This window comes from Tachypleus tridentatus, chromosome 12 (genome assembly GCF_004210375.1).
Source record: "Tachypleus tridentatus isolate NWPU-2018 chromosome 12, ASM421037v1, whole genome shotgun sequence".
Taxonomy (NCBI): domain Eukaryota; kingdom Metazoa; phylum Arthropoda; class Merostomata; order Xiphosura; family Limulidae; genus Tachypleus; species Tachypleus tridentatus.
In genome coordinates this window covers 24,655,847-24,681,047 of record NC_134836.1, presented here as the reverse complement: position 1 = coordinate 24,681,047, position 25,201 = coordinate 24,655,847, and the positions used below count along the sequence as shown (strand labels likewise).

At 35.0% G+C, this 25,201-nt stretch overlaps 1 protein-coding gene across 1 annotated transcript in view; it reads right to left on the bottom strand.

Moving 5' to 3' along the window:
- The window catches only part of LOC143235238 (protein-L-isoaspartate O-methyltransferase domain-containing protein 1-like), a 35,506-nt gene extending 34,029 nt beyond the window's left edge, over positions 1-1,477 (bottom strand). Inside the window, exons 1-2 of the mRNA XM_076473203.1 lie at positions 1,325-1,477; positions 132-449 (exon numbers count right to left, since the gene is read on the bottom strand). Coding sequence (XP_076329318.1) covers positions 132-438 — 307 coding nt within the window. The 5' untranslated portion in view covers positions 439-449; positions 1,325-1,477. The remainder of the gene's footprint in view (positions 1-131; positions 450-1,324) is intronic.
- Positions 1,478-25,201: the final 23,724 nt, after the last annotated feature.

Here is a 25,201-nt window from a genome sequence, read left to right as displayed (position 1 = left end):
AGGTATAATCATTTTGAGAATAATCTGCAAGCATATACAAAATTCAGCTTATGAAAACCAACTATTTTGATGTAATGTAGATATTGCAAAGATGTAATTTTCAAAAAAAAATTATCAAACATTTTCCTTACCAAGAAGTAAACCCACGAGTGTACTCAAGTAGCCTGTCCCACTTCCTAAATTCAAGAAAGACATTCCTCTCTCTATTTTTAATGCTTCCATCACTTTGGAATATATGCATGGGGCAGATATATGAAGGTTTCCATGTTTCCATGCCAAGTCTCGATATGCATTTTCTTTACATCCATCTAGGTAGTAGTCCCCACGATCAACAGCACGAAAAACTCTTTCAATAAGTGCAGTTTTTAAGTACTCCTCTTGAACAAGATTATCAACTAATTCATCATTATCTTCTCCAGCACTAACTGCTCCACCCATGATTTCAGAATCTAAATGTTTTTAGAGAAAATAAAAAGCAATACCATTTGAATTTAAAAATATATTATTGGAAAAGAAAGAAAAAATATCAAAAGGTACTGCCACTTTACAGAAGTTTAAAATGAGGAATCAGTTTTCTGAAATGCAAAACTTAAAAGGCTTTTATAAAAAAAGTCAGCTTTGGAGAACAAAACAGTCCCTGTTAGTCTACAGGTTAACTTTATGCATTTGTAACACTTCACTCATAAGTCTCTTGCACATTTTTCATAAGTAAAACTTAATTTTGTTTTATTTGAATTATTTGGTGCATCTATCTATATACCTTTTTGAATATGTTCTTGATAAATTGAATGTTATTCTGTACAGTTTTTGTCCAGTTTCATTCAATATAGCTAACCTGACAAAACATATATAAAATATTGCTGTTTGCTAATTAGCTTAACTGAGTTTAATTTATGTACTTACACTTTTATTGAAGTATGTGACTATTTCTTTGTCAGTTTAAATTACCAACTAGCATTTAAAAACTTGAATAAAATTTTTCAACTGTAAGTGTAATAACAATCAACAAAAATTTAGAGCGTCGATAATCTAATCTACTGGTAGCAAACTGCAACAATTTGTACAAGTCTATTTGGCTGACGACTGTTTAAGTTAAAAGGTTGTAAATATAAGTAATAAGAATGAAGCGTAACCGTTAATCTTTGAAATTATGTTTAACAAGAACATATCAAAGTTTATTATTTTTAAAAAGTATTTTTCTGATATTTACTGTTACTCAATTTTAGTACGTACTCGGTTACTTAATGTGAAATGTCATACCACAATCATAACTTTTGCTACTTTTATAGCATTGTTATCAAAATCAATGCTAAATCTTACTTACCTGGTAATGAAGCACAATCCTGTTTATTTCAGCTATAAAATTGCTACGAAAAATACATGCATTTATTATGTTTTTATTTTAATTCGTAAACAGATTGTGAATGTTTACATTGAATTAATTGGATATGGTGTTTGTACTGCCACCTGTCAATACTATAAAGGTACAGGAAAAACGATTTTTATTTTTAAGTTTAAAATAAAGAGTAGCCCAAGAGTTGGCGGTGGGTGGTGATGACTAGCTGCCTTCCCTCTAGTCTTACACTGCTAAATTAGGGACGGCTAGCACAGATAGCCCTCGAGTAGCTTTGTGCGAAATTCCAAAACAACAACAACAAAAAAACAACAAGTTTAACATATTTACATCACTTTTTTTCTTAACAAGATTAAAAAGCAATTTAGAAGTGTTAGTCCTTTGTTAGTCTTTACGTAACACTTCAAAATATGCAGTAAAATTTCAAGAAAATCTAGAAATTTAATACAATCTGCATATTATTCGTTATTCTCATATTAACATCTCCAATAAAATTGAAGTTACCAAAGAACTTCAATAAGGTTTATTAGGTATGTCACGTGTAATTATTATTGTTATTTCACCTCATTTACAGAGACCTTTATCTTTTATCATCCACCCAACATTCAGTTCATTTAACTAATTTATTTTCTACATCAACAGATACAAGAAGCGTCTTATGTGGCTTCTTACCAAAAATCGTCTGAAAGTCCAAAAACACCAAATTCATTGCATCACCTATATGCAATATTTGCAAAGAAAGTAAACAAATTCGTAAAGCATAACCTTCCATTTCTATCTCCAAATTATCTGTGACAATAAATTATGCATATTTTTATCACAACAATAATCATTATCACGACTTTTCATCATAAATTGTAAGTGAAATTGATGACGGGGAAATTGTGAGTTATATTTCAAATTTTCTGAATAAATGATTCTGGATAATAGCTTGCCGAATCATCAAGCAAAATAGCAATAAAGGAAAAGAAAAAGAAAGTCTTGTGAAAGATTTTATTTGCGTGAAAGTTACAATTGCACTTTCACTTGTTAGATTCTTAAAGGAACTAACTTAGGAAACACATTAAACTTAAACTGGCATACTCCTAACGATCTGTATACGTTTTACACATGTTTTTGACAGCTTGTGGAGTGGAAAATGTTGGAAACGTTACTGTTATTTAGATTTTAGCTAGAGGAAGTTGCATCTCGTAATGGTGACGCTATCTATTATTATTTAATAAGATTGGTTTCAAAAGTTCTAAAAGTTTTGACGTCAAAGTTTCTAATACATTCAAGGGTAAATTGCAAATACAAGTTAAGGCAGAAATATATTTGTTTCTATCAATAGAGTGAATTAATTTGTGCGTTTTCTTTCTTAGTGCAGCACTTGGATCTGTGGTAACTATCATGCACTTTGAGTGATTTTGTATAAGTAAGTTGATTTTTATGTAAATGTAAGTCACTTAGCGTCATTTGTGAGTATGGCCTGGAGCTACTGAAACATTCAACTTGTAAAATAATTCAGAAAGAGATAAACCAGGTAATTCTTTATCATTTACATATACTGGACTTTGAATTATTTTCACCAGGTAATTTAAGATAATCCAACAATGAAAGAACAACGTTAAAATATTAAATACATTAGTTGGTAATAAGGTAAAGAAGAAATATTGGATACAAGCCCAACGAAATGATAGTTCTTACAAAATAAAGTGCTAATCAGGCTTCATTAAGAATATTCTGTTCAGTTCTTGTTACGGTATTTAGAAACTGACGTTGGAGATGGTTCAGTGAAGAGCTTCCGAGGTTATTCAAAGCTTGGAATGGTTATATTAGGGGGAGAGATGGAAATCAATTGACATGTTTCCCTGAACAGAGAAGAGTTTGAGGAACGATGACAAAGATAAGATAACTGTTTTAGATTTAAAGCCAGAAGCATGGAAAAAACAATTCAAATCTATGAAGTAAATATCTATTTAAAACGTTTTACCAAGTTTCAAATAAAGCTCAGATATAAATATTTCACTAATGATATTTGTTCTAATTTATAAATTAACTTACTTTTACAATTTCCTGGTTAATCAATCGAATAGATGAATATATGCAATAACTAATAATCCAAATACTCATTCATTGACTGGCGTTTTCAACTTAAGACTAAACACTGACTCAATGGTTCAATTGTATTCATAATATAGCTTTGTTTCTAGATACTTGACAATATTACGATATATTTATAACGTCATTTAGAACACTCTAGGCTTACTTTCACAAACATATTTGAACTAAATGTCATAGACTTTCTGCAGGGATAATATACAAAGTAAAACATTGAAAATATATACCACAACAGTGAAGAGTGAAGTCCCTTGAACAACCCTAACAAAAAATAAAACACTATACTAAATTCCCATTCACCAATACTTTTTTACTTTTTTTTCTTCTAAGGTCTATGACATACAGACGGGATGATTCCTTATTGCTACAGACTTTCTTGTTGTAGTGGAAGATTCTCGTAGATAATTAATCAAGTGAATCTAGCGGTGGCTTCATTCTTGGTTATCTTCTTAAGACATTAAAAATAATAAAACAACTTAAATTGAATTAAACTGCCTAAAAGGCACGAATCATATATTTACATACAAAATACAATAACATAATCAATGTTTGGCTGTTTACGTGACTAAAGTTCACACTATATCTCAGTTGCGGTGAACCCTCAGAATATTGCACGATTAACCGAAAAAGCAATCGTCTATTAAGTCACTTAGAAATCTATAAAATAAAGTCACAGCTATCATTTCTGTAAGATAACGTATTCGGTAAATAATGAGAGTTATTTTCGTCTGTTAGCAGCTAAAGTTAATGTTTATTTCAGTGACTTTCTATGTAAATCTAAGCTAAAAAAATAACAATTTCGAAATACTTATGTGTTGACTAAAGTGGCAGCATACATAAGGTACAGAGCCTGGCATGGCCAAGCGTGTAAGGCGTGTGTCTCGTAATTCGCGGGTCGCGGATTCGAGCCCGCGTCGCGCTAAACATGCTCGCCCTCCCAGCCGTGGGGGCGTTATAAGTGACGGTCAATTCCACTATTCGTTGGTGTTGGCGGTGGTGATGACTAGCTGCCTTCCCTCTAGTCTTACACTGCTAAATTAGGGACGGCTAGCACAGATAGCTTTGTGCGAAATTCCAAAACAAACAAACATAAGGTACATTTTCTGCAGCACGGAGTACCCCTACTAAAATATAAATTTAGAATAAAAATCAGCTAATTCTAAGTCTGTTGATTTAGAACATGTTGATAGAGATTCTCGACCCCTGGTAGTGATATTTCAAAACAACACTTGATCTTTATCTTTTTTTGTCTTGTATTACAAAAAAAGTTGTCAAATTTAACATAAAAATACTCAAGCTTCAAAAAGATGATCTGGATAAAAATATTACAAAATTTGTTTTTGCCAACACCATTTTCTTCAGTTCTGTATACAACAAAGAATATTCAAATATACAAACAAATGACCTAAGCATGGGCAACCCAGTATCACCAGTTCTAGCCAGTATTTTTATGACACAAGTCGAAACACAAGCAATCAACACAGCATTACATCCACCACTATACTGGTACAGATATGTAGGTGACACGGTTGCGGGATTCAGATCTACAGAACACACACTTAATTTTTCAATCACATTAACGCTATACATCCCAACATCAATTTCACACGTGAACAAGAAGTAAGCAATCAAATATCATTTCTTAAGATCAAAATTACAAGAACCGATACACAATTTAAAACAGAAATCCACCGAAAAATCACCCATACTGGACTATACATTCCTTGGGACTCAGCACATGAAACAAAAGAAAAACTTAACATACTAAGAAACCAAATAAACACAGCCATAAAACTATGCTCACCAGATAAAATTAACGATGAATTAAACAAAATAAAACAATACTTCGTCAACATCAATAAGTTTTCTCCACAAACCGTAGAAAACATTATACGCACACACCTAGACAGAAAGCAAAATCAACCAACAAAAATAAATATATCTCACGAATCACAAAATCACGAAACCATATACTGCTGCATACCTTATATTTCCGACATCAGCAACATTTGGCAAAAACTGTTTGTTTGTTTTGAATTTCGCGCAAAGCTACTCGAGGGCTATCAGCGCTAGCCGTCCCTAATTTAGCAGTGTAAGACTAGAGGGAAGAGAGCTAGTCATCACCACCCACCGCCAGCTATTGGGCTACTCTTTTACCAACGAATAGTGGGATTGACCGTCACATTATAACGCCTCCACCGCTGAAAGGGCGAGCATGTTTGGCGCGACGGGAAAAAACTAATAACAAAATATGACATTCCAGTTAAACACCAAATTTATTCAAAAACCAGGCACAAAACTGAGGTCTATACTATGTAAAAACTACCCTGACAAACACCACACCAACATTATTTATAAAATACAATGTGATAACTGTCACGACTTCTATTTGGAGAAACAAGTAGAAAAATGGAAACCAGATTCAAAGAACACAAAAAGTCACCTTCACACGTTTTCAAACACTGCAAATCAAATAAACACAACATAACCACAGAAAACACTCAAATACTAAATAAAGAAACAAACATAAACAAACACAAAATTAAAGAAGCCTTATTTATACAACAACTCAAGCACAAAATAAACCAATACAAAGGAACACCTTTATACCTATATTAAAAATAATATAATAAATAATAATAATAACATAAATAATATAAAATTATATATTCAAACATTTAAGCACGCCCTCTATATTCCGACACTCAGTTACACAACCCCTTTCATACATGTGGTCAGCTTCCGGTCAGTTACCTCTTCCTTTCTTTGTGAACTTGATGATGACCGAAGAAGGTCAAAACATCGTTCACTCCTGTACGTAAAAATTGTTCTTAACCCAAACGAGCCGTTTTTACATATATAATATTCAAATATGCTGAGTGGTCTTTTAGTCAAGCTTCAAATAGCTAAATTTAAGAAGACTGACTTATGAAAGTTCTTCTCATTATATTTATCTTGCAGAAAAGTAAGTCTTACCTTACACAGTGTTGGAACAGATAGCAGAAGTTGAGTAATGCTTTTACAGTGTTCAATAGATCCACGGATAGCTCAGAGACACAGATTGCTTGTTATCATAGCTATCAAAGGATACTCATTCACAGTTTTTAAACTTACGGTTTCCGTAGTGAAAATAAAAAAAACTGTTCGTTTATTCTCTTCATTTGGTTATCCAACCCCTCTCGGATAAAGGTCGAAACATTGTTCGCTCTTCTATGTAAAATATTTTCTCAACCCAAACGAGCCGTTTTTGCATATAAATTTCTCAACAAGTGGTTTTCTCGACATCAGTGAATAGACAACTTTTACATTTTGCAAATAAAATCACCCACTAAATGGTATTTTGTTTGTTCCTTCTAATAGCCAGTTTCAGATTAAAAAACGTATTTCACATATTTATCCGTTTCTGTTATCTGCTGTGTTCCAAGTTTCACTGTGTCGGTATTTGGGTATTGATGTTAAATACCCAGGAGGGTCAGGTACATTTGACCTCTTCCTCCCTCCCGAACGATTATAGCGTCTGTCTTTATGTTTTTTTTGTTTTTTTTTTTAAGCTTTGGGCCAGAGTAAAAGTATAACATCATACTCAGGCCCATTTCAGGGCTCAGTCCATGCATGGACGAACAAGAAGTTTTTTTTGTTTTTTCCTTTTATTATTTCTCTTGTGTTTTTTCTTCATTTTTCATTCCTTTTTTTTGTATTTTCATATATATATATTTTTTTTGTATTTTTCTCCTTTTTCTCGATAGAGAGAATGTTACTACTACTTGTAGTAACACACACACACAAAAAAAAAAAAAAAAAAAAAAAAGTAATAATAATTATTATTATTCAATACTTGAATAATAATTTGAATAATAATTCAAAAAGAGAGGGAAAAATGATTAAAAAAGAAAATAATAATTATAATAATAAAAAAGAAACAAGGACTAAGTGTCTAGTGCATAGTGGCCAGCTTGAAATACATTTAGAGAATATATGTTAAAAGGGGAGAGATATTTAGGACCATTTACATCATGTACGTGATATCTGTCGAGATCACACATTAAGTCATTTTTATGCCAATTCTTATTGAAATATTTTAGAGAATTATGCAAGAGTCTTTCAGATATTGTGTCTATGTTTGCATACTTGTGCATGAATGTGGTTGAGATGCAACGTGGTACTTTATATGCTGAAGTTAGTACTGAAGTACTGTGTAATTTGTTTGTTTGGTTTGTTTTGAATTTCGCGCGAAGCTACACAAGGGCTAACTGCGCTAGGCGTTCATAATTTAGCAGTGTAAGACTAGAGGAAAGACAACTAGTCACCACCACCAACCACCAACTCTAGAGCTACTCTTTTATCAACGAATAGTTCCAAACAGTGCCAGTAGGTGCTTGTCAGTAGGGACGCGTTGCAAGGCCGCCATGAAAGGCGGTCATTATTTTTGATAATTATGTAATACTACCACAAAGTGGAGTAAATGTTTTCAGATGATCTCATAGCTCAACAATTTACCACCAGGGGTGAATTATTAGGCCGCCATATTGAATGATTACTTAAGTCCCACGATGTAAAGTTCGAAATATGTCTCAACAAGAATCTATTTATTATTTCATTCTGAAAAAAACACTTAACGTTAATTAATTGAATTATTTATAATTAATTTGTCCTAAAAAGAATGTTTAACACTAATTCATAGAAGAAATTATCATTAATTCATTTATAATTAATTCATCATAAAAAGGACGTTTTGCATTAAATCATTTATAATTGAAGTGTCATAAAAGGATGCTTATTTTAAATTTATTACACTTCTTTCTCATTTAAATACTCTTAAAGAATAATATTTTAATTTAAGCTTTCTTAATCAAGTGATTTAAGATTTTCGGTAATAAATTATTACACTTCCTGTCCTTAAAGGAGTATATCTTACTCACTCTGACGCATACAATACGTAACTGTAGATTTAAATTGTCCTAAAATGGATATATAATTTATTAATTCAAACAATATTTTCTTAATAATTTGATTTTATACATCGATATACATTGCCAATAAAACGTTCATCATGCAATAATGGTTTGACTTTATAAAAGTCACAAAGTAATAAGACGTCATCTGTAGCATTTTTTTTTTTCTGGTTCATTATGACAGAAGATTGACTGCAAAGAATATTTCGAAGTGGAAAAGAAGATGGTGTCTCTTGCATAAGAGGTCGGACTATCAAACTTTGTAGTAGCAGATGCAAATCCAGTTTCTAAGGCACATTCTGTCGGTATTCGACGACAAGGACTAGGAATTGTCAGTTATTTGTAACTAATATCTTGTCCTTCCTTAATTGTTTCTTTTATGCCTTTCATCAAACTTGTGGCTTCGTACCATAGCTTCAAAAACTTTTCGTTTGTCTCTAGTGATTTAAGGTTGTTGATTGTCGCATCAGCCGATTTTCTCGCCAAAAAGATATCAATATATTTCCAGATTAAAAGTAAGTTGAAAAGATGAAGTTTCAGTCAAAGATTTTTCTAAGATTAGGAGAGTGAAGATGAATTTTAAGTCACAGATTGAAACTAAAGGCCTTTACCCGTGGCCGAAGTGCTGGGATCATTTGAAACAATTTTAAAAAGAGCGAGAACTGTAGCTTCAATGCGTTTCTTCAAGGTCTCCAGTGCGGTATGTCTTAAAGCCCAACGGGTCTCACTCTACGAGTGAAGTACAATAACTTCTCTCCGCAACTCTTTTGAATTTCCTGAAAAAATTTGATGATCCTTGGAACTTCCCTCTACAAAAGAATAAATTGATTGTATTGTTCCTAGAGTGTTTCTCGCTGAATGAGTTTTTAGAATTTTTGAACGGCAAGATTAAGCATGTGACCAAAACAATGGACATTTTGGGGCCACTGTTTTGATTATACATATATGTACTTTGAAGCCCAGCATTTTCATTTTTCTTGTTAGTGGCGCCGTCGTATTTTTGGCCAACTGTCAGAGGAAAGTTTCTGTAATCAATTGAAAAAGAGCTTGGACTTTCGTTGATTTAACCAAGAAGAAGTCTAAAAACTTTTCTTTAATGACACTTTATGAAGCATAGCGAGGGCAGAGAGAAAGTTGGATGTCGCGACTGACATCCATGGTTTCATTTGAGATGACAAAATAAAAACCACTGTGTTTTACTTTATTGGTTGTTAGTTTTCTCACGTTCATCACAACTAAATTCAAAATTTAATTTTGAATATCCCAACTCAACCATTGTTTACGTCAGCCAACAAGCTCTGTAAATTTTTTCTTAAACCATGGAAGATCCTTACTCTGCAGGTGCAGAGTAGTCCAAAAAGTTTTCCTCGATTTACATCAGAAGAATCACATACATTAAGACCATCTTCATAGTCACCTTTAATGGCAATGTTTTGCTCAGTAAGAAAAACGAGTGTTTCTATCACTTTTGAAAAATAAAATCTGTTTTTCATTTTCCCTTTATTTTTTGGCTTGAGCTAGTACAAAGCTCTGATGAATTTCTGTTGCTTTTGAACGGATTCATGTTATTATTGAATTTGATGGCTTACACTTTTAGTGTGTTCTTGCAATATTTCTGGTTTTCATCATTTAACCATTTTGGAGCAAACTTCTCACGAGGATAACAAGTTGCAGAATCATAACCCTGACGATAAGATACCAAAGGCAATTCTTCATACAACTTAGCTTGAAATGATAGACGAATCCCGTAGATAATCCGAGATGGGAATTCAGAAAGTTGTGGTTGTTGTGGACCAGCAAATTCAAAACCACTAACTTCTCCTGCCGACTGGTCTTTCAGAACAGTTTTATTTTAGACCACCTTCCGAATTTCACTAAATGACTTAAAATTTACTATCAGAGATTCCACCTCTTACAAAAGAGTTTTTTATTTAAAATCGTGTGCCTGTTTTGAAACAGTGCTTTCGACATTTGTCAAAACTAGATCAGTCAGCTTGATTTCTTGAGATTTTGAATCAGTCTTTACTTCTACCGACTGTTCATAAGGTTTGGTTTCCATCCCGAGTTATGATGTAGATGGAACGTGAAAACAAAAACGATGATATATTCTTTTGCGATTCTTATACGATTTCAGAGAATTTCGGACTTCTACTGGTCTTCAATGTATCACTGTGTCAGCTTTGAATTTGTGTTTCTATAGTCATTGTCCGTAACTTTTTCACATTTTAAGCATTTCACTTCGTGATTATCACTTCCATATCTTTTTCCCAGCATCTTTGTACTTATTACGAAATAGACCTGGAACAGAAAAAGGTAAAAATTTTATTAAATTAGTCTCAAAATATAAATACAATCTGACGATGACCGAAGAAGGTTGAAACGTTGTTCGCTCCTCTGCATAAAAATTTTCTCAACCCAAACAAGCCGTTTTTACATATATAATTTTCTTTACAAGTGGGTTTTCTCGGGATCACTGATTATAAATACATTTTAGATCAAAATAAACATTTAATAAGAAAAGTGAGAAAAACATTATTTTGCATTATCTAATTAAAATATAAAAATAAAAATATTTTTTCCTAAAGACTTAATCTTCTTCTTCTTATGCCTCTTGATTCCTTGAGGAACATAGGGCCGCAACAATACCTCCCCAGCGGACGCGGTTCTGGGCGATACTCTTCAGCTCGGCCCATGTCTTACCGGCTCCCTTAGCCTCTGCGTCGTTACTTCTGCGCCAAGTCTGTTTTGGTCGACCCACTTTCCGCTTCCCTTGTGGATTCCAGTCAAGGGCCTGCCTGGTGACACTAGAAGCAGGCTTGCGCAACGTGTTGCCGATCCATCCTCATTTCCGTTTCTTTATGTCATTCTCGATTAAAGCTTGTCTGGTCCTGTCCCACAGTTGGTCGTTGGAGACAAATTCCGGCTACCAGATATTGAGGATGTTCCTGAGACATCTATTGATAAATGTCTGGTGTTTGTGGTATTGGTCTGGGTTACCCGCCAGGTTTCTGAGCCGTAAAGTAGGACCGACTTGACGTTGGTATTGAAGATCCGGATCTTGTTGTGGAGTGAGAGCGATGTTGATCTCCAGATGGGCTGCAGAGTATTGAAGGTGTGTCGGGCTTTATTTATTCGGCACTTGATGTCCTCATCTGTCTCCCCTTCTTTGCTGACGACGCTACCTAGGTAGACAAACTTGTCGACTTCCTTGATGCCTTCTTGGTGTAGTCGCACTGGGTCTTGCTGGCTGTTGTTTACCCTCATGACTTCCGTCTTCCCGATGTTGATTTGAAGGCCAGTCTTCTCCGCTTCTTCTACAACCCAGCTCAGTTTCTCCTGCGCATCTTATTGTTTGTGGGAGAGAAGGCTGATATCGTCTGCGAAGTCCAGATCTTCCAGCTGCTTCGTGAAGGTCCACTGTAAACCAGTTCTCCTGCCTGCCGTGGCCTGCCGCATTATCCAGTCAACCACCAGCAGGAAGATCGTCGCCGACAGTTGACATCCTTGACGAACGCCAGTTTGCACGGAGAAGGGTTCCGTTAGCTTCCCGTCATGAATGACTTGGCAGGTGGCGTCTTCATACAATTGTTGGATGATGGTGATGAACTTTGGTGGAAAGCCATAGTGCTGCATCAGTCTCGAGATGATGTTTCTTTCGACACTATCAAACGCCTTCTGAAAGTCGACGAAGACTAAGCACAGAGGGCTCTGCCATTCCAGGGACTGTTCGATGATGATGCGCAATGTGGCGATGTGGTCTGTGCATGATCTGTCTTGCCGGAAGCCTGCCTGTTCATCTCGAAGTGTCTTGTCCATTGTGGTCTTCAGTCTCTCTAGGATGATTCTTGCCAGTACTTTCCCTGGTACGGACAGCAACATGATACCTCTCCAGTTGTTGCAGGCAAACAGGTCCCCTTTCTTTGACAGCTTCACAAGGTGGCCTTTCTTCCAGTCTTCTGGGACTCTTAATTGCTCCCAGATCTTGTGTAGAAGTGGGTGCAGCATGTCAGTTGTGGTCCGGATGTCTCCCTTCAGCGCTTTAGGTGGTATACCCTCGGGGCCCGCTGCTTTGCCTGACTTGAGAGACTTGATGGCCTTGGTAAAAAGACTTAATCAGAAGATAAATATTAATTATAAAAACAGAAAAAAATTATTCCGCTTATATATATATATGTATATATATAATATTTATCTTCTAAATATTAATAAGAAAAACAGAAAAAAATATTCTCTATATTCATTATTTAACCTGAACGAAACATAAAAGAAAAAAATCATCCAGAATTACATCGGTCATTGCATCTCCTCGGTTGATTTTCTGTTCAATTGTTTACTGACACACATGCGCTCGCACTCCGACGCTAAGAAAATGAGTGAAGAAAAAACAAAAGTCAAATCTTGATCTTGGTATTCTTACGGTGATTTTCTATCAGATCCATATTTCTTCCCTCTTCCTTCTGTATTTTCTTTCATTTTTTTCTTTCCATGTCTTCCCTTTTTTTTTTTCTTTTCCTATTGCATGGTATAGCCATGTGGGTTAAGGAGTTCGACTGGTAATCCGAGGGTCGCGGGTTCAAATCCCCGTCGCACCAAACATGCTCGCCATTTCAGCCATGGGAGTGTTATAATGTGACGGTCAATCCCACTATTCGTTGGTAAAAGAGTAGCCCAGAAGTTGGCGGTGGGTGGTGATGATTAGCTGCCTTTCCTCTTGTCTTACACCACTAAATTAGGGACGGCTAGCGCAGATAGCCCTCGAGTAGCTTTGTGCGAAATTCCAAACAAAAAATATTTTCCTTTTTTTTTTTCAATCCTTCTCCGAGAACGTATGGTTTTCTCAGAAATTGGGGGTCAAATGACTCCTCATATCCTACGGGCATGCTTTGAAGCATTTCCTTCTATTGTTTGTAGGATATTTGAGAACACAATAAACATAGCTGAAGAGCTTGAAAATTCTTAAACAGTTTGTTTGAGAGTTAAGCTCAAACTTACTCCAACTGTTTTTATCTAAACAATGTCTTATCGAACACATTCTCGAAACCAACACAGCCCACTGCATGAGCTCACACACACAAGCACGTTAGTAGCGGCCCTCATAAAGCGTGATCTTCTGTAAGATAACAACTTAATACAGAAAAATTGCTTTAGCTTCTATTTTCAAAGTGAGAAGCCTGAGGAAATTATTTGTCCTCATGAAAAATACTTACTTCAGGTAATACAGTACATCTTTTCTGCACTGCTCAAGCAAAGTAAGGTGCTCCGGTCGATTATTATTTAACCAGCCACATTGTCCCGATGCAGTTATAACGTTGACATCAGTATTTTCTTCATTGCTAATAGGCTTGAGCTTTATGTAAGATATCAAATTCTCTGCCATCTTATCAGTCCTGTGTATGAGTTCGGAGAAGCATGTAAAACCGTCTGCTGTTTCCACTAAAGCACACCATAGTCCACAAGAACCGAGGAGAGAGTGACTGCTTCAGCTCAAGGTACAGGAGAATCCGTTTGCATGGGCTCATGGAATTCGACCAGAGTCTATCCGAATAAGTTAACGATAAACCCCCGAACACAATACGGTTAAATCCAGGGAGATAAAGCAGTATTAAAAATAGCAGGTAAAACCTATAGAGGTATATCCACCTTATGATACTAATACGTAAAGTGCAGATAGAACTCAATAGTTACTGGGTTAGACCCACCAGATAAGCCATTGCTACAGATAAGGGGTAACAAAAAAAAAAAAAAAACAGCCGTGTACTCATTGTACTTGAAGCATAAACAAACAGACATTACAATCTGGTATAGATATAAGAAATTTGAAAGTATTTTATTAATGTAAAATAATTTATGCGATCATAAGCGTACTTTGAGGTAAACCTGAGAGAGAGAGAAACCATTTTCACGTCTTAGTTCCTTTTTGAGGGGTAGGAATTTCACACATATTTATTTGTTCTGGTTTTGAATTTATTTGTAATAATGCCAAAGTTTAGATAAAAATTTATTAAAGTATACACTGAATTGAAAAATAAACAAAAGATCGTCTGATATACGATGAAGTGGTCGCAAAATCACAGAGAAATAAGAGCTTTAATACATATTAAATATAACGACATTAGAATGTATAAAATACAAATAAAATATAAGTGTGTTTGGATGATAGATGCGAGCTTATTTATTTTATTTCAGAGTTATTGGTTTAAGCTTGAATCTCTGTGTATCGTATTAATATCTTAACATCTTGTCATAAGACAACAATATTAAGATACAGGAATACTTCGCAGAGTACGGTTAATGCGTTGGAAAAACTACCGCATTGATTGAATCAGCACTGAATGGGGAATAGTTTCAATAGGAAAAATAATGATACGTGGGTATCATAAGAAATTTCTTCATAGTAGAAATAATTAAGCCTCATTACTTAGAAAAAAAATAAGCAGTTATGAGATAAAATAAAAACGAAATTAATTAATGATATTGATTTTGAAAAATTTAAAACAATAAAAATTTTATTTTGAAAATTTAAAACAATAAAAAATTTATTTTGAAAAGTGTAAAATTTACTGATTAAAGAAAACCTATCAAATCTTAGTCACACCATCTCCTCTTTCTTCTTTTCTTTGTGGAGTTCTCGGTAACATCAAATGACATTTTTAACGCTCGTCGGGCATTAATGCAGGGTTCTATGTGTGGATCATGATTCATAATTACGTCTGAAGCAGTTTCCACTGCCCTAAACATTTTTTCAAGTTCCTATAAGGCAAGTATTTTTCTCACTCTTTAATAGCGCCTTCGTTACACTGTGTACTTTCTTTTTCTTCCTCACATGTCCGATCTTGGTCTGAATTAACAATCGTATCATTGTCGAGAGCTTTAGAATGTGCGCAAATGCACTCTTGAACATTATCCACTTCCAAGGAGTCAAATACAATATTGTGTCCAATTTTGACGACGTCTTCGGAAACATCCCAAACTTCGGACTCAAAGTCGCAGGAATGGCTTGCGCAATCAGGCAAAACGTTCTCCTACATGGCTCTCTTGTTACTCTTGCTAACTTTGATCCACGATTCGTTGATGTTTTCGATAGCATTTCTGATGTTGTAATTTTTACAGAATTCAGTCAAATATAGTGCAGATTTCCTAGTTGTAGCCTTTATTGCTTGAGAAAAAATTCTCCTCAAATAATAAGCTTTAAATGTTGCAACGACACCTAGATCCATTGGTTGCTGTAGAGATGTTGTATTGGGTGGAAGAAAATGAATTTTGACATATTCATTAAAATCACAAAGTCCCGCTAGGTGGCGTGGTGCATTATCTAATAACAACAAAGCTTTAAAGTTTAAGTTGTTTTCTTTGCAGTAACGTTGGTTAACGTATTCATAACTTTGGCTGGTGGTCGCACTGTTAGTAGAATCGTTATATGTATACAGGAACATACTCTCGAATACTGAAATGACAGAGGACTGGCCCTATTAGCCGATACTCCTCGGTTCAAGTCCCGTTCTGGAGTATTTTACCTGTTATCGGCATTTTCATGTAAAGTTTAGATTATTTGGAATCCAACAGTACCTAACAATGTATCTTAGGACGGCTGGTAGGGGTATTAACACTTTTACTAATAAAGCAGAGAAAAACGTTTCGACCTTCTTAGGTCATCTTAAGGTTAACAAAATAACTTTATTAGTAAAAGTTTTAATACCCATACCAACCGTCTTGAGATACATTTTTACTTCAAGTGGGCTTCTCGTCATCAAGAATTTAACGTTTGGTTTGTGGAACGCACATGCAAGAGGCATATACTGATTTCAGACACGTTGATGAACCCTACGAAAACACAGTAAATATCGGTTACAAGTGATGCTGGTATAGCAAAAATATACTAATATCAGGAAATTAAATGTACAAATTATGAAACAATATGTTTATGAGTTTATTGTAAGAAAATATGTTATACCTAACAAAGTTATCTTGGTTAATTATCAGTACTGTAAACTCAAAATATTTGCCACTATAAACGAAATCAGGTACTTTTCAAAAAATCCTTCTTGCACTTCTAAGGTTATGGATAATAAGAACATCGAGAAAAAAGAATATAAATAAATACAAACAGCTGTTAATGGGAAGTTAGGACACTTTAGATATATATTTTCCAAAATCAGAAATTAATCCTATCTCCGTAGGCATTGCGAATATAATAACTTTGCTTTAAAAAGAAATGTATGCTTTCCAATCAAATAGCCTTGATTAACATATTCAGGCTACACTGGCGAGATAGATCTTAATATCATTGATTATTATCATCACTATACACTGATAAAATATGGCTACAAATATCGTTGATCAATATCATCACGATACACTGGCGAAATGAAGTTTAACAATGTCAAACAATGGGCAGTTTTAATCACGATAAGCCGACAAGATGGGAGAATTCGAGTAACTTTTAACCATAATAAATGCAAGAGGAAAAAAAATACTTTTTTAAAAGATATTCATATTTTAAAATCTGAAATATAGAAATGTCGTTGTTTTTTTGCTAAAAGTGTTAAGTAACAGAAGTTGAAAAATGTTATTGCTCATATCTTTATCAATTTTGTGAATAAATGACTATACTCGTTACTGACTCGTTACAAGATATTTTTTGTAAGTTCAACAAAAACCCTATAGTTGAAATAAGATATCATGAAGTTAAATATATATATATATTGTTTAGGTGGATAACTTACACTTTGAGTTTTAAATTTTTGACTGAATGCAACAATTTCTAAAGGGATAGCATACAATATTATTATTAGGCCTAACTTTTCCTGGAACCGTTTAAACAAGTACAACTTAGTGTACGTCTTCAAACCTTTACGTCAAACAATGAAAAGCCAGATGATGCCATAATATCATGCTGATAAATCATCTTTTGTTCAACAACATGTCCATACTCTTCATATATAAAAACTGTCTTAATTAAAAACACGACATAAAACAAGATACCTTCAGCTACTTTCGTGTTAAAATTACCCAAACTTAGTTTCAATGATGTGTACGTTCAATTTATATAGATGTTTATATTAGTAGTATGTATGATAGCATACACAGTAAATACGTATTTGCAGATGAACAATATACATGTGTATTTCAAAAGTGTATAAGAACATGTATATAAACAATAAATCATTCAACCAATAAAACATACAGATATGACGAAGCGTGGCTTTATTTTCTGATGACAAATAATATTAGGCTTACTGTATATTCAAACGGTCCATCCTTTATTTGGTCTTTTAAGGTTTGGGTTTTGTCTGAGAAGAGCAATGTATAATAATATATCGACCACACTATATCCGCCACATCCAGATATATACAATATTTTGGAAATTATACGCTTGTCTTCTTGGAACACCTCTAAAGGTTAATAATGACTGTAATGTATTAAAATGCAGCAATACCTCGTACAGTGCGGCTTTAATCAGTACGGGATTCATTATTGTGCGGTTATAATTTGTGACTAATATTCAATTAGTGTTGAATGATTCACTATAATGCGGCTATATTTATATACGTATAAGTCCTCAGGTCCTTTTTATTATGGCTGACATTTTTCTAAAATTTTCTAGAATGATCTCCACAAATTTGCGTCACTCGTTTATTCTAGATCTTTCTGCATGCCTATACAATGCGCAAGCACATTTATATACCGTACAGTATAAATCTGAGCATCACTTGCTTCCAGTGGCAGTCGAAGTTCAGCTCTTTCTTTTTAAACACTGATATACCCTTTTTGCAATCTTTTTACAGAGGTGTATTATTATTATGAGTGAAAAAGAAAATGTGATGACACCGAGCCAAAGAAACGTAAATGGCTGACATAAGAACAGAAACTTAAAATAATTAAATGCTATGAAGAAGGCTCTTTGTTTGCCAAATTCGCACGAGACAAAGAAATAAATGAATCATCTGTAAGAAGAATTGTAAAATAAAAGAATCAGAACAAATAGTAATTAATGGCTTCTGACTGTTTTGTCTCGAAAACAATCGTGAAGAAAAGGAGCTCAGTAATGGTGAATATGGAACGTCTGCCATCAATATGGATAGAATATTGCAATCAGAAGCGAATTCCTTTAAATTAAATAGAAATTCAAACGAAAGCTACGAGTCTTTTCAACGCTATTAAAGAAAACGTAACAGAAAAAAATGATGTAGAAGGGACAACTAATGAAACATTTTCGGCAAGCCATGGTTAGTTCTTTCGTTTTAAAAAAACTCTCAGGGATTCATAACATTCGCAATGTAGGCGAAAGTTCAAGTACAGACAAAGTCGCTGCTGAAAATTTTCTAATGAATTTATAGAAATTATTGAAAAAGGTGAGTTCAAAGATAATCAAATTTTTAATGTTGATGAAACGGGCTTATTTTGGAAAAAAAAAAACGCCTTGAAGAACTTTTCTATCAAATAATGAAAAACTCAGCCAGATTACAAGGCGTCAAAAGCTCGTTTGACACTTTTGTAAGGCGGAAATGCATCTGGCGATTTTAAATTAAAACCCTTGCTTGTGTATCATGCGGAAACCCCCAAGCACTTCGCGGCTGTGCAAAGAAGACTCTACCAGTTGTTTGGTGATCAAATAAAAAAGCATGGGTCGCTAAAACTTTGTTTGAAGACTGGTTAAAAGTTACTTTTATCCTATAGTTGAACGTTACTACAAAGAAAACAACTTGAACTTTAAAGCCTTGTTGTTATTAGATAATGCACCCATGAACATCTATATAAATTACTTTAAGAAACAATAAAAGGAGAGCATGTGTCATTTCGTCCTTTCAGGTCAAATTTAGGTCCGGCATATCCAGGTTGGTTAAGGCGTTCGACTCGTAATCCGAGGGCCGCGGGTTCGAATCCCCATCGCACCAAAAATGCTCGCCCTTCCATCCGTGAGGGCGTTATAATGTGACGGTCAATCGCACTATTCGTTGGTAGAAGAGTAGCCCAAGATGTGGCGAGGGGTGATGATGACTACCTGCCTTCTCTCTAATCTTACACTGCTAAATTAGGGACGGCTAGCGCAGATAACCCTCGAGTAGCTTTGTGCGAAATTAAAAAAAACAAACAGGTCAGATTTAATTATAAAATTATAAGTATTGTCAGTTTGTTGTTTCTCAACTGGTCTGAGAAGGTAAGGTTTGTTTCCTGAATGATGAGGTAAGGTATTATTGATTGTTTAAATATTGGTAATAATGCAAGTAATTTAACAAGGGAAAGTTTTGGTTCTAAATGACGCTCATCGGTACTGAATACCGGAACCTTTTTAAAACTGTACTACTACATGTACTCATTTAAGTTGCTTTGTTGTTTTCTATGCTTAAACATACATTTTATTTAAAACAGTTTCATTTCGACCAACTGAGTACCTCTACTTGTCTTGAGAATTTCACCCCTGTAGAAACAAATTTAAATTTTGATTTTTGTACTCCCTAGATCTTATTTGTCATTCGTTTCCACAGTTAATATTTTCCTAACACATTATTAAAAACTTAAGCTCAAGATGTTACACGCTTGTCTAGATTTTATGTTTTTATCATCTTATTTCACAGAATTTTACCTAACTATGTGGAATTAATAATATTATTTGGACTTTTACTGCTCCATCTCTGGACATTCTTAAGCTTTCACAATGCTGTACAGCTCTAGATGTGTTTATATATGTGTGATACAGATTTCGTTTTTGTTAACACCAAAGAAGAAATTGAAAAAAATAATTTGTGACGTACAGTCCTAATGCATTTCTTGATTGGTCGTGTCCTCTGCTATGTACTGCAGTTTAGACTATTCAAGACTCACCAGTAAACATTTGGTTAGTATTCCAAATAACACAGGTACGCTCTAATAATGGTGAAGTGTATACAATATCCATGTGGTTTTGAGTGTTTTTTAATGGATCATACAATGTCATAAATTAATTCAGATATTCCAATAACATTATAACAATGCGCCAAATTCGTCATTCGACATTATAAAAGTTCTACTTTGCTAAAAAATAATAATAGTTAAAACACACATATGCGTATGTAAGCAAACACTCACCGAATAGTTGACCCGCTGTATGATATCGAATAATGAAATAGGCATAATTTCATAACATTATACACATAGCTAAATTAATGTAAGGTACTGTATGGTGAATTAGAAATGACAAAAAAACCTCATGAATATTGTAGACATGTTTGTTCCATATAATCAGTCGTTTTCCATACGTATGTCTTCCGCCTTTCATAATGGTATGAAGCTATAAATGTGTTTGTTTCATATCATCGTTTCCTTTAGGTATGCCTTCTCCTTTCACAATGCTATAACATTGTTGATGTGTTTGTTCCACATAGTCGTTTCCTTAACGTATGTTTTTCCACTTTCACTGTGCTATATAACTGTAGATGTGTTTTATTCATATAGTCTTTCCTATAAAATAACCTTTTCCCCTTAAACAAACTATGTTACTGTAGTTATGTTTGTTTTATATTGTCGTTTCCTTTATTCGCGTCTTCTCTTTTCACAAACCTATAGAGCTATAGAGCTGTGTTTTCCATATTGTCGTTTCCTTTAGGTACGTCTTTCAATTTTTATAATGCCATATAGTTATAAATGTATTTGTTTCAGAGCTGAAAATGTGTTTTATTCCATATTATCTTTGTTTTTAGGTATTATTTCCTCCTTTCACAATTTTACACAGCTGCAAATTTGTTTGTTGCCAATAGGCGTTTCTTTAGATACATTTTCCTTATTTGACAATAATATAGAGCTGTAGATGTGTTTGTTAAATATAGTCTTTTCATATACAAATACCTTTTAACCAAGCTATATAATTATAGATGTGTTTGTTAAATATCGTCTTTTCATATACAAATACCTTTTAACCAAGCTATATAACTGTAGATGTGTTTGTTAAATATCGTCTTTTCATATACAAATACCTTTTAACCAAGCTATATAACTGTAGATGTGTTTGTTCCGTAGTTGCCTTTAAGAATGTCTCTCCCTTTTATAATTCTATAGAGCTGCGAAAGTGTTTATTCAGTATTGTCATTTCTTAAACTGTGCCTTCTTTCACAATGCTATCAAGCTGTAGATGTGTTTGTTCCTATCGTTATTTCCTTTAGGTATGTCTTCCCAAATTCGTAATGCCATAGAACTAAAATGTGTTTGTTCAATACTGTAGTTTTGTTTAGGTATGTCTTCTCTTTTCACAATGCTATCAAGCTGTAGATGCGTTTTTTTCCCGTATCATCGTTTCCTTCAGGTATGTCTTGCCCATTAATAATGCCCTAGAGCTATAGATGTGTTTGTTTCATATTGTTGTTACTTTTACCTATGCCTTCTTCTTTCACATTACTATAAAACTGCAGATGTGTTTTCGTCGTATTGTCGTTTAATGTAAGAATGTGTTTTTACTTTAACCAAGCTATACAACTGTAAATATCTTTGTTCGGTTATGTCATTTCCTTTAGGTATGTTTCACTCTTTCATAATGCTATAGAGTTATAAATGTTTTTGTTCCATATTGTCGTTTCCTTTAGGTGTGTCTTCTCTTTTCACAATGCTGTAAAACTATAGATGTATTTGCTCCGTATTGTTGTTTGCTTTAGGAATCTTTCTTGTTTCAAAGTACTATTGGCTTGAAGAGATGTAGATGTGATTTTTTGATATTGTCTTTTTTTTACAAATCTTTTCTTTCTTTCAAAATGATGTAAAACTGTATATATGTTTGTTCTGTATTGTTTTTTCCTTTAGTTATGTTTTCACTGCTTCTACAATGCTCTAGAATGTAGATGTGTTGATTTTATATTGTCGTTTCCTTCATGTTATATCTTCTCCTTTGACGACGCTATAGAACTGTAGATATGTTTATTCCATAATGTCGTTTGCGTTACGTGTATCTCATCCTTCGACAATCCTATAGAACTGTGGATGTATTGTTCCATATTGGAATTTTCAGTAGGTTTATGTTGCTTTTCATAATGCTATAGAACTGTAAATGTGTCTGTTCTATACTGTAGTTTCCTTCACAATGCTAAAGAAATGTAGATATTTTTCTTCGACGTCGTCGTTTCCTTCACAATGCTAAAGAGATGTAGATATTTTTCTTCGACATCGTCGTTTCCTTTAGCTATATTTTTTTGTTGCATAATGCTATAGACCACTAAATGTGTTTGTTCCATATAGTCATTTCTTTACAGGTGTGTTCTTCCTTTCACATTACTATAGAACTAAATATGTGTTTGTTCTGTGTCGTCGTTTCGTGTAGGTATGTCGTTTATTTTCACAATGCTACAGAGCTGGAGATATGTTTGTTCCATAATGTCGTTTTGAGTTATGTCTTCTTCTTTAACAATGCCAGAGAAGTGTAGACGTATTTGTTCCATATTGTCGTTTCCTTTCCCCTCGGTGTGGATGAGGGGACCTCTCAGGGAAGGTTCTGTTCTTTCAGTTTACCTCCTCTGGATGGATGTTTATCCATGCATGTATCCATACCCTGAGGCTCGAAAGTTGCTGTCCACCACTTTATCTCGGACGTATGTTGCTGCACTTTGTTCCACTACTGCTGTGGGAGTGCAGACAGATCTCTCTGTGCCTCCAAAAGAATCGTTCTTAAACCAAATGAAAAGTGTTTTGACCTCCATGGTTAAAAAAGTTGATGAATCAACTTCAACACCCATTTCTGACCCTTCCATACATTTCAGAAAATTCCAAGATCCACTTCCTTTGTTTCTGGATACGGGCATTTCCTTAGGTACATCTTCTTTCACCCCAAGATGCAAAACGATCATTCGTTCACGTCCTCAGTTGCTGGAATCCTCTTCCAACAGCAAAGACCTGCCCATTTGACCCAGGGCAGGTTCTATGAAGGTCAACAGACCTACCTCGAATAAAGAAAATAAAGAAAAAAGATGTGGTCAAAACAAAAGTGTTCTCCACCCAATTCGTCTACACATAAATAACAATGGCCACCTTGACATAGTGAAATTGTCGAGGTTTACATTCTAATCTGGATATCAAAACACCGATTGCTTCCTATCAACCTGTATGTCTTTCCTTACAGGAAACATTTCTAATACCTGCCGATACAGCCACCTTTCAACAGTTTTCTTTGTACAGAAATGGCAGGCTGTATGATGGATGAGTGCATGGAGGAGTGGCACTGTTGGTTGATCAGCATGTACCCACCCTGTCTTGGAGCCTGTAGCCATCCGTGTTTCCTTGAGTCAAACCATCACTGTTTGTTCTCTCTATCTGTCTCCTGGAGAGACATATGATCAATCAGACCTTCACACTCTCATTGAACAGTTACCATCTCCCTTTTTAATCGTGGGAGACTTTAATGTACATAATCCCCTCTGGGGAGGTACTGATATTGATGGGAAGGGTTGCTCTGTAGAGCGTATGCTCTCAGTTCACAACTTTCTCTTTTCAATACTGCATTATTTTCATGCACCTAGTCAGTCCTTTACTGCTATTGATCTCTCAATTTGCTCCTCTTCACTATTCTCCCGCTTTTCATGGAGGGTTAACAATAATCCACGAGGTAGTGATAATTTTCCTGTAATTTTGAGAGAGACTGGCCGTGATCGACGCCGCTCGACCCGCGTGTTCCGGTGGAAGCTGGATCAAGCCAATTGGCCCTATTCACTGCTTCAGCAGAACTTGATCCTACCATCGTTGTGAGCCATCAATAGACGTGTGCGTGGCTGCAGTAACTGGCTGTATTATACAGGTAACTGCTCAATGTATTCCTAAAACCTCGACACGTTTTCCACGATAACCTCGACCGTGGTGGAATTCTGCCTGCCACATAACACGGAAGGCTCAAAAACAGGCCTGGAATACTTTTCGTAGGTATCCAATACTCTCAAACTGCATCGCTTTGCAGCAGGCTTGGAACTTATCTTTGATAGGAGGCTGACCTTTGTACCACACATTAAGCAGCTACGAGTCAAACGTACAAGAGCACTGAACATCCTCCGTGTCCTCTCTTCCAGAACTTGGGAGCAGATCGATGTTCTATGCTAAAGATATATTGTGCTCTTGTTCGATCGAAACCAGAGTATGGGTCACTGGCCTATGGTTTTTGCCAGGACCTCGGCCTTGAAGATGCTGGACTTTATTCAGCATCAGGGGCTTCGGCTCTGCACCAGGGCTTTCTACACTTCCCCAGTTCAGAGCTTATACATAGAGTCTCATGAACCTCCTTTGCACCTCTGCCATTTGCAACTGTCTTTACTGTATGCTTTGGAACTTCGATCCTTACCAAAGCATTACACCTTTAATTGTGTTTTCATTCCTCGGTGGGCTAAGCTTTCTCAGAACAGACTACCTGCCATTGTTCCTTTTGGCCCTAGTATCCAGGCGTAGTTGGATGAATTGGGTCTGTCCTTAGATTACATTGCTGTATCTACTGGTCAGTCCAACCCAGCATGGCTTTTTGCAATCCCCAAATGTGACCTATCTTTAAGTCATCTGAGAAAAGCAGATAGTCACGATTGGAAATACTGTCTAATATTTGCTGAACATCTTTTAAACCATCCTTCCATTCCGATTTATACAGATGGTTCAAAATCAGGTGACTGTGTGGGCTCTGCCATGATTTATTGTGTTTTGGTGGTTCTACACAGAATCCCCTCTACAGCTTCTGTGTTCACTGCTGAACTGTGTACCATTTCTCTTGCCCTGGATCACATAGAAGCTAAGCAGTACTTGAATTGTACTATTTATATTGACTCACTTAGTTCTTTACTGGCCCTGAAATCGCTTCACGTTAGT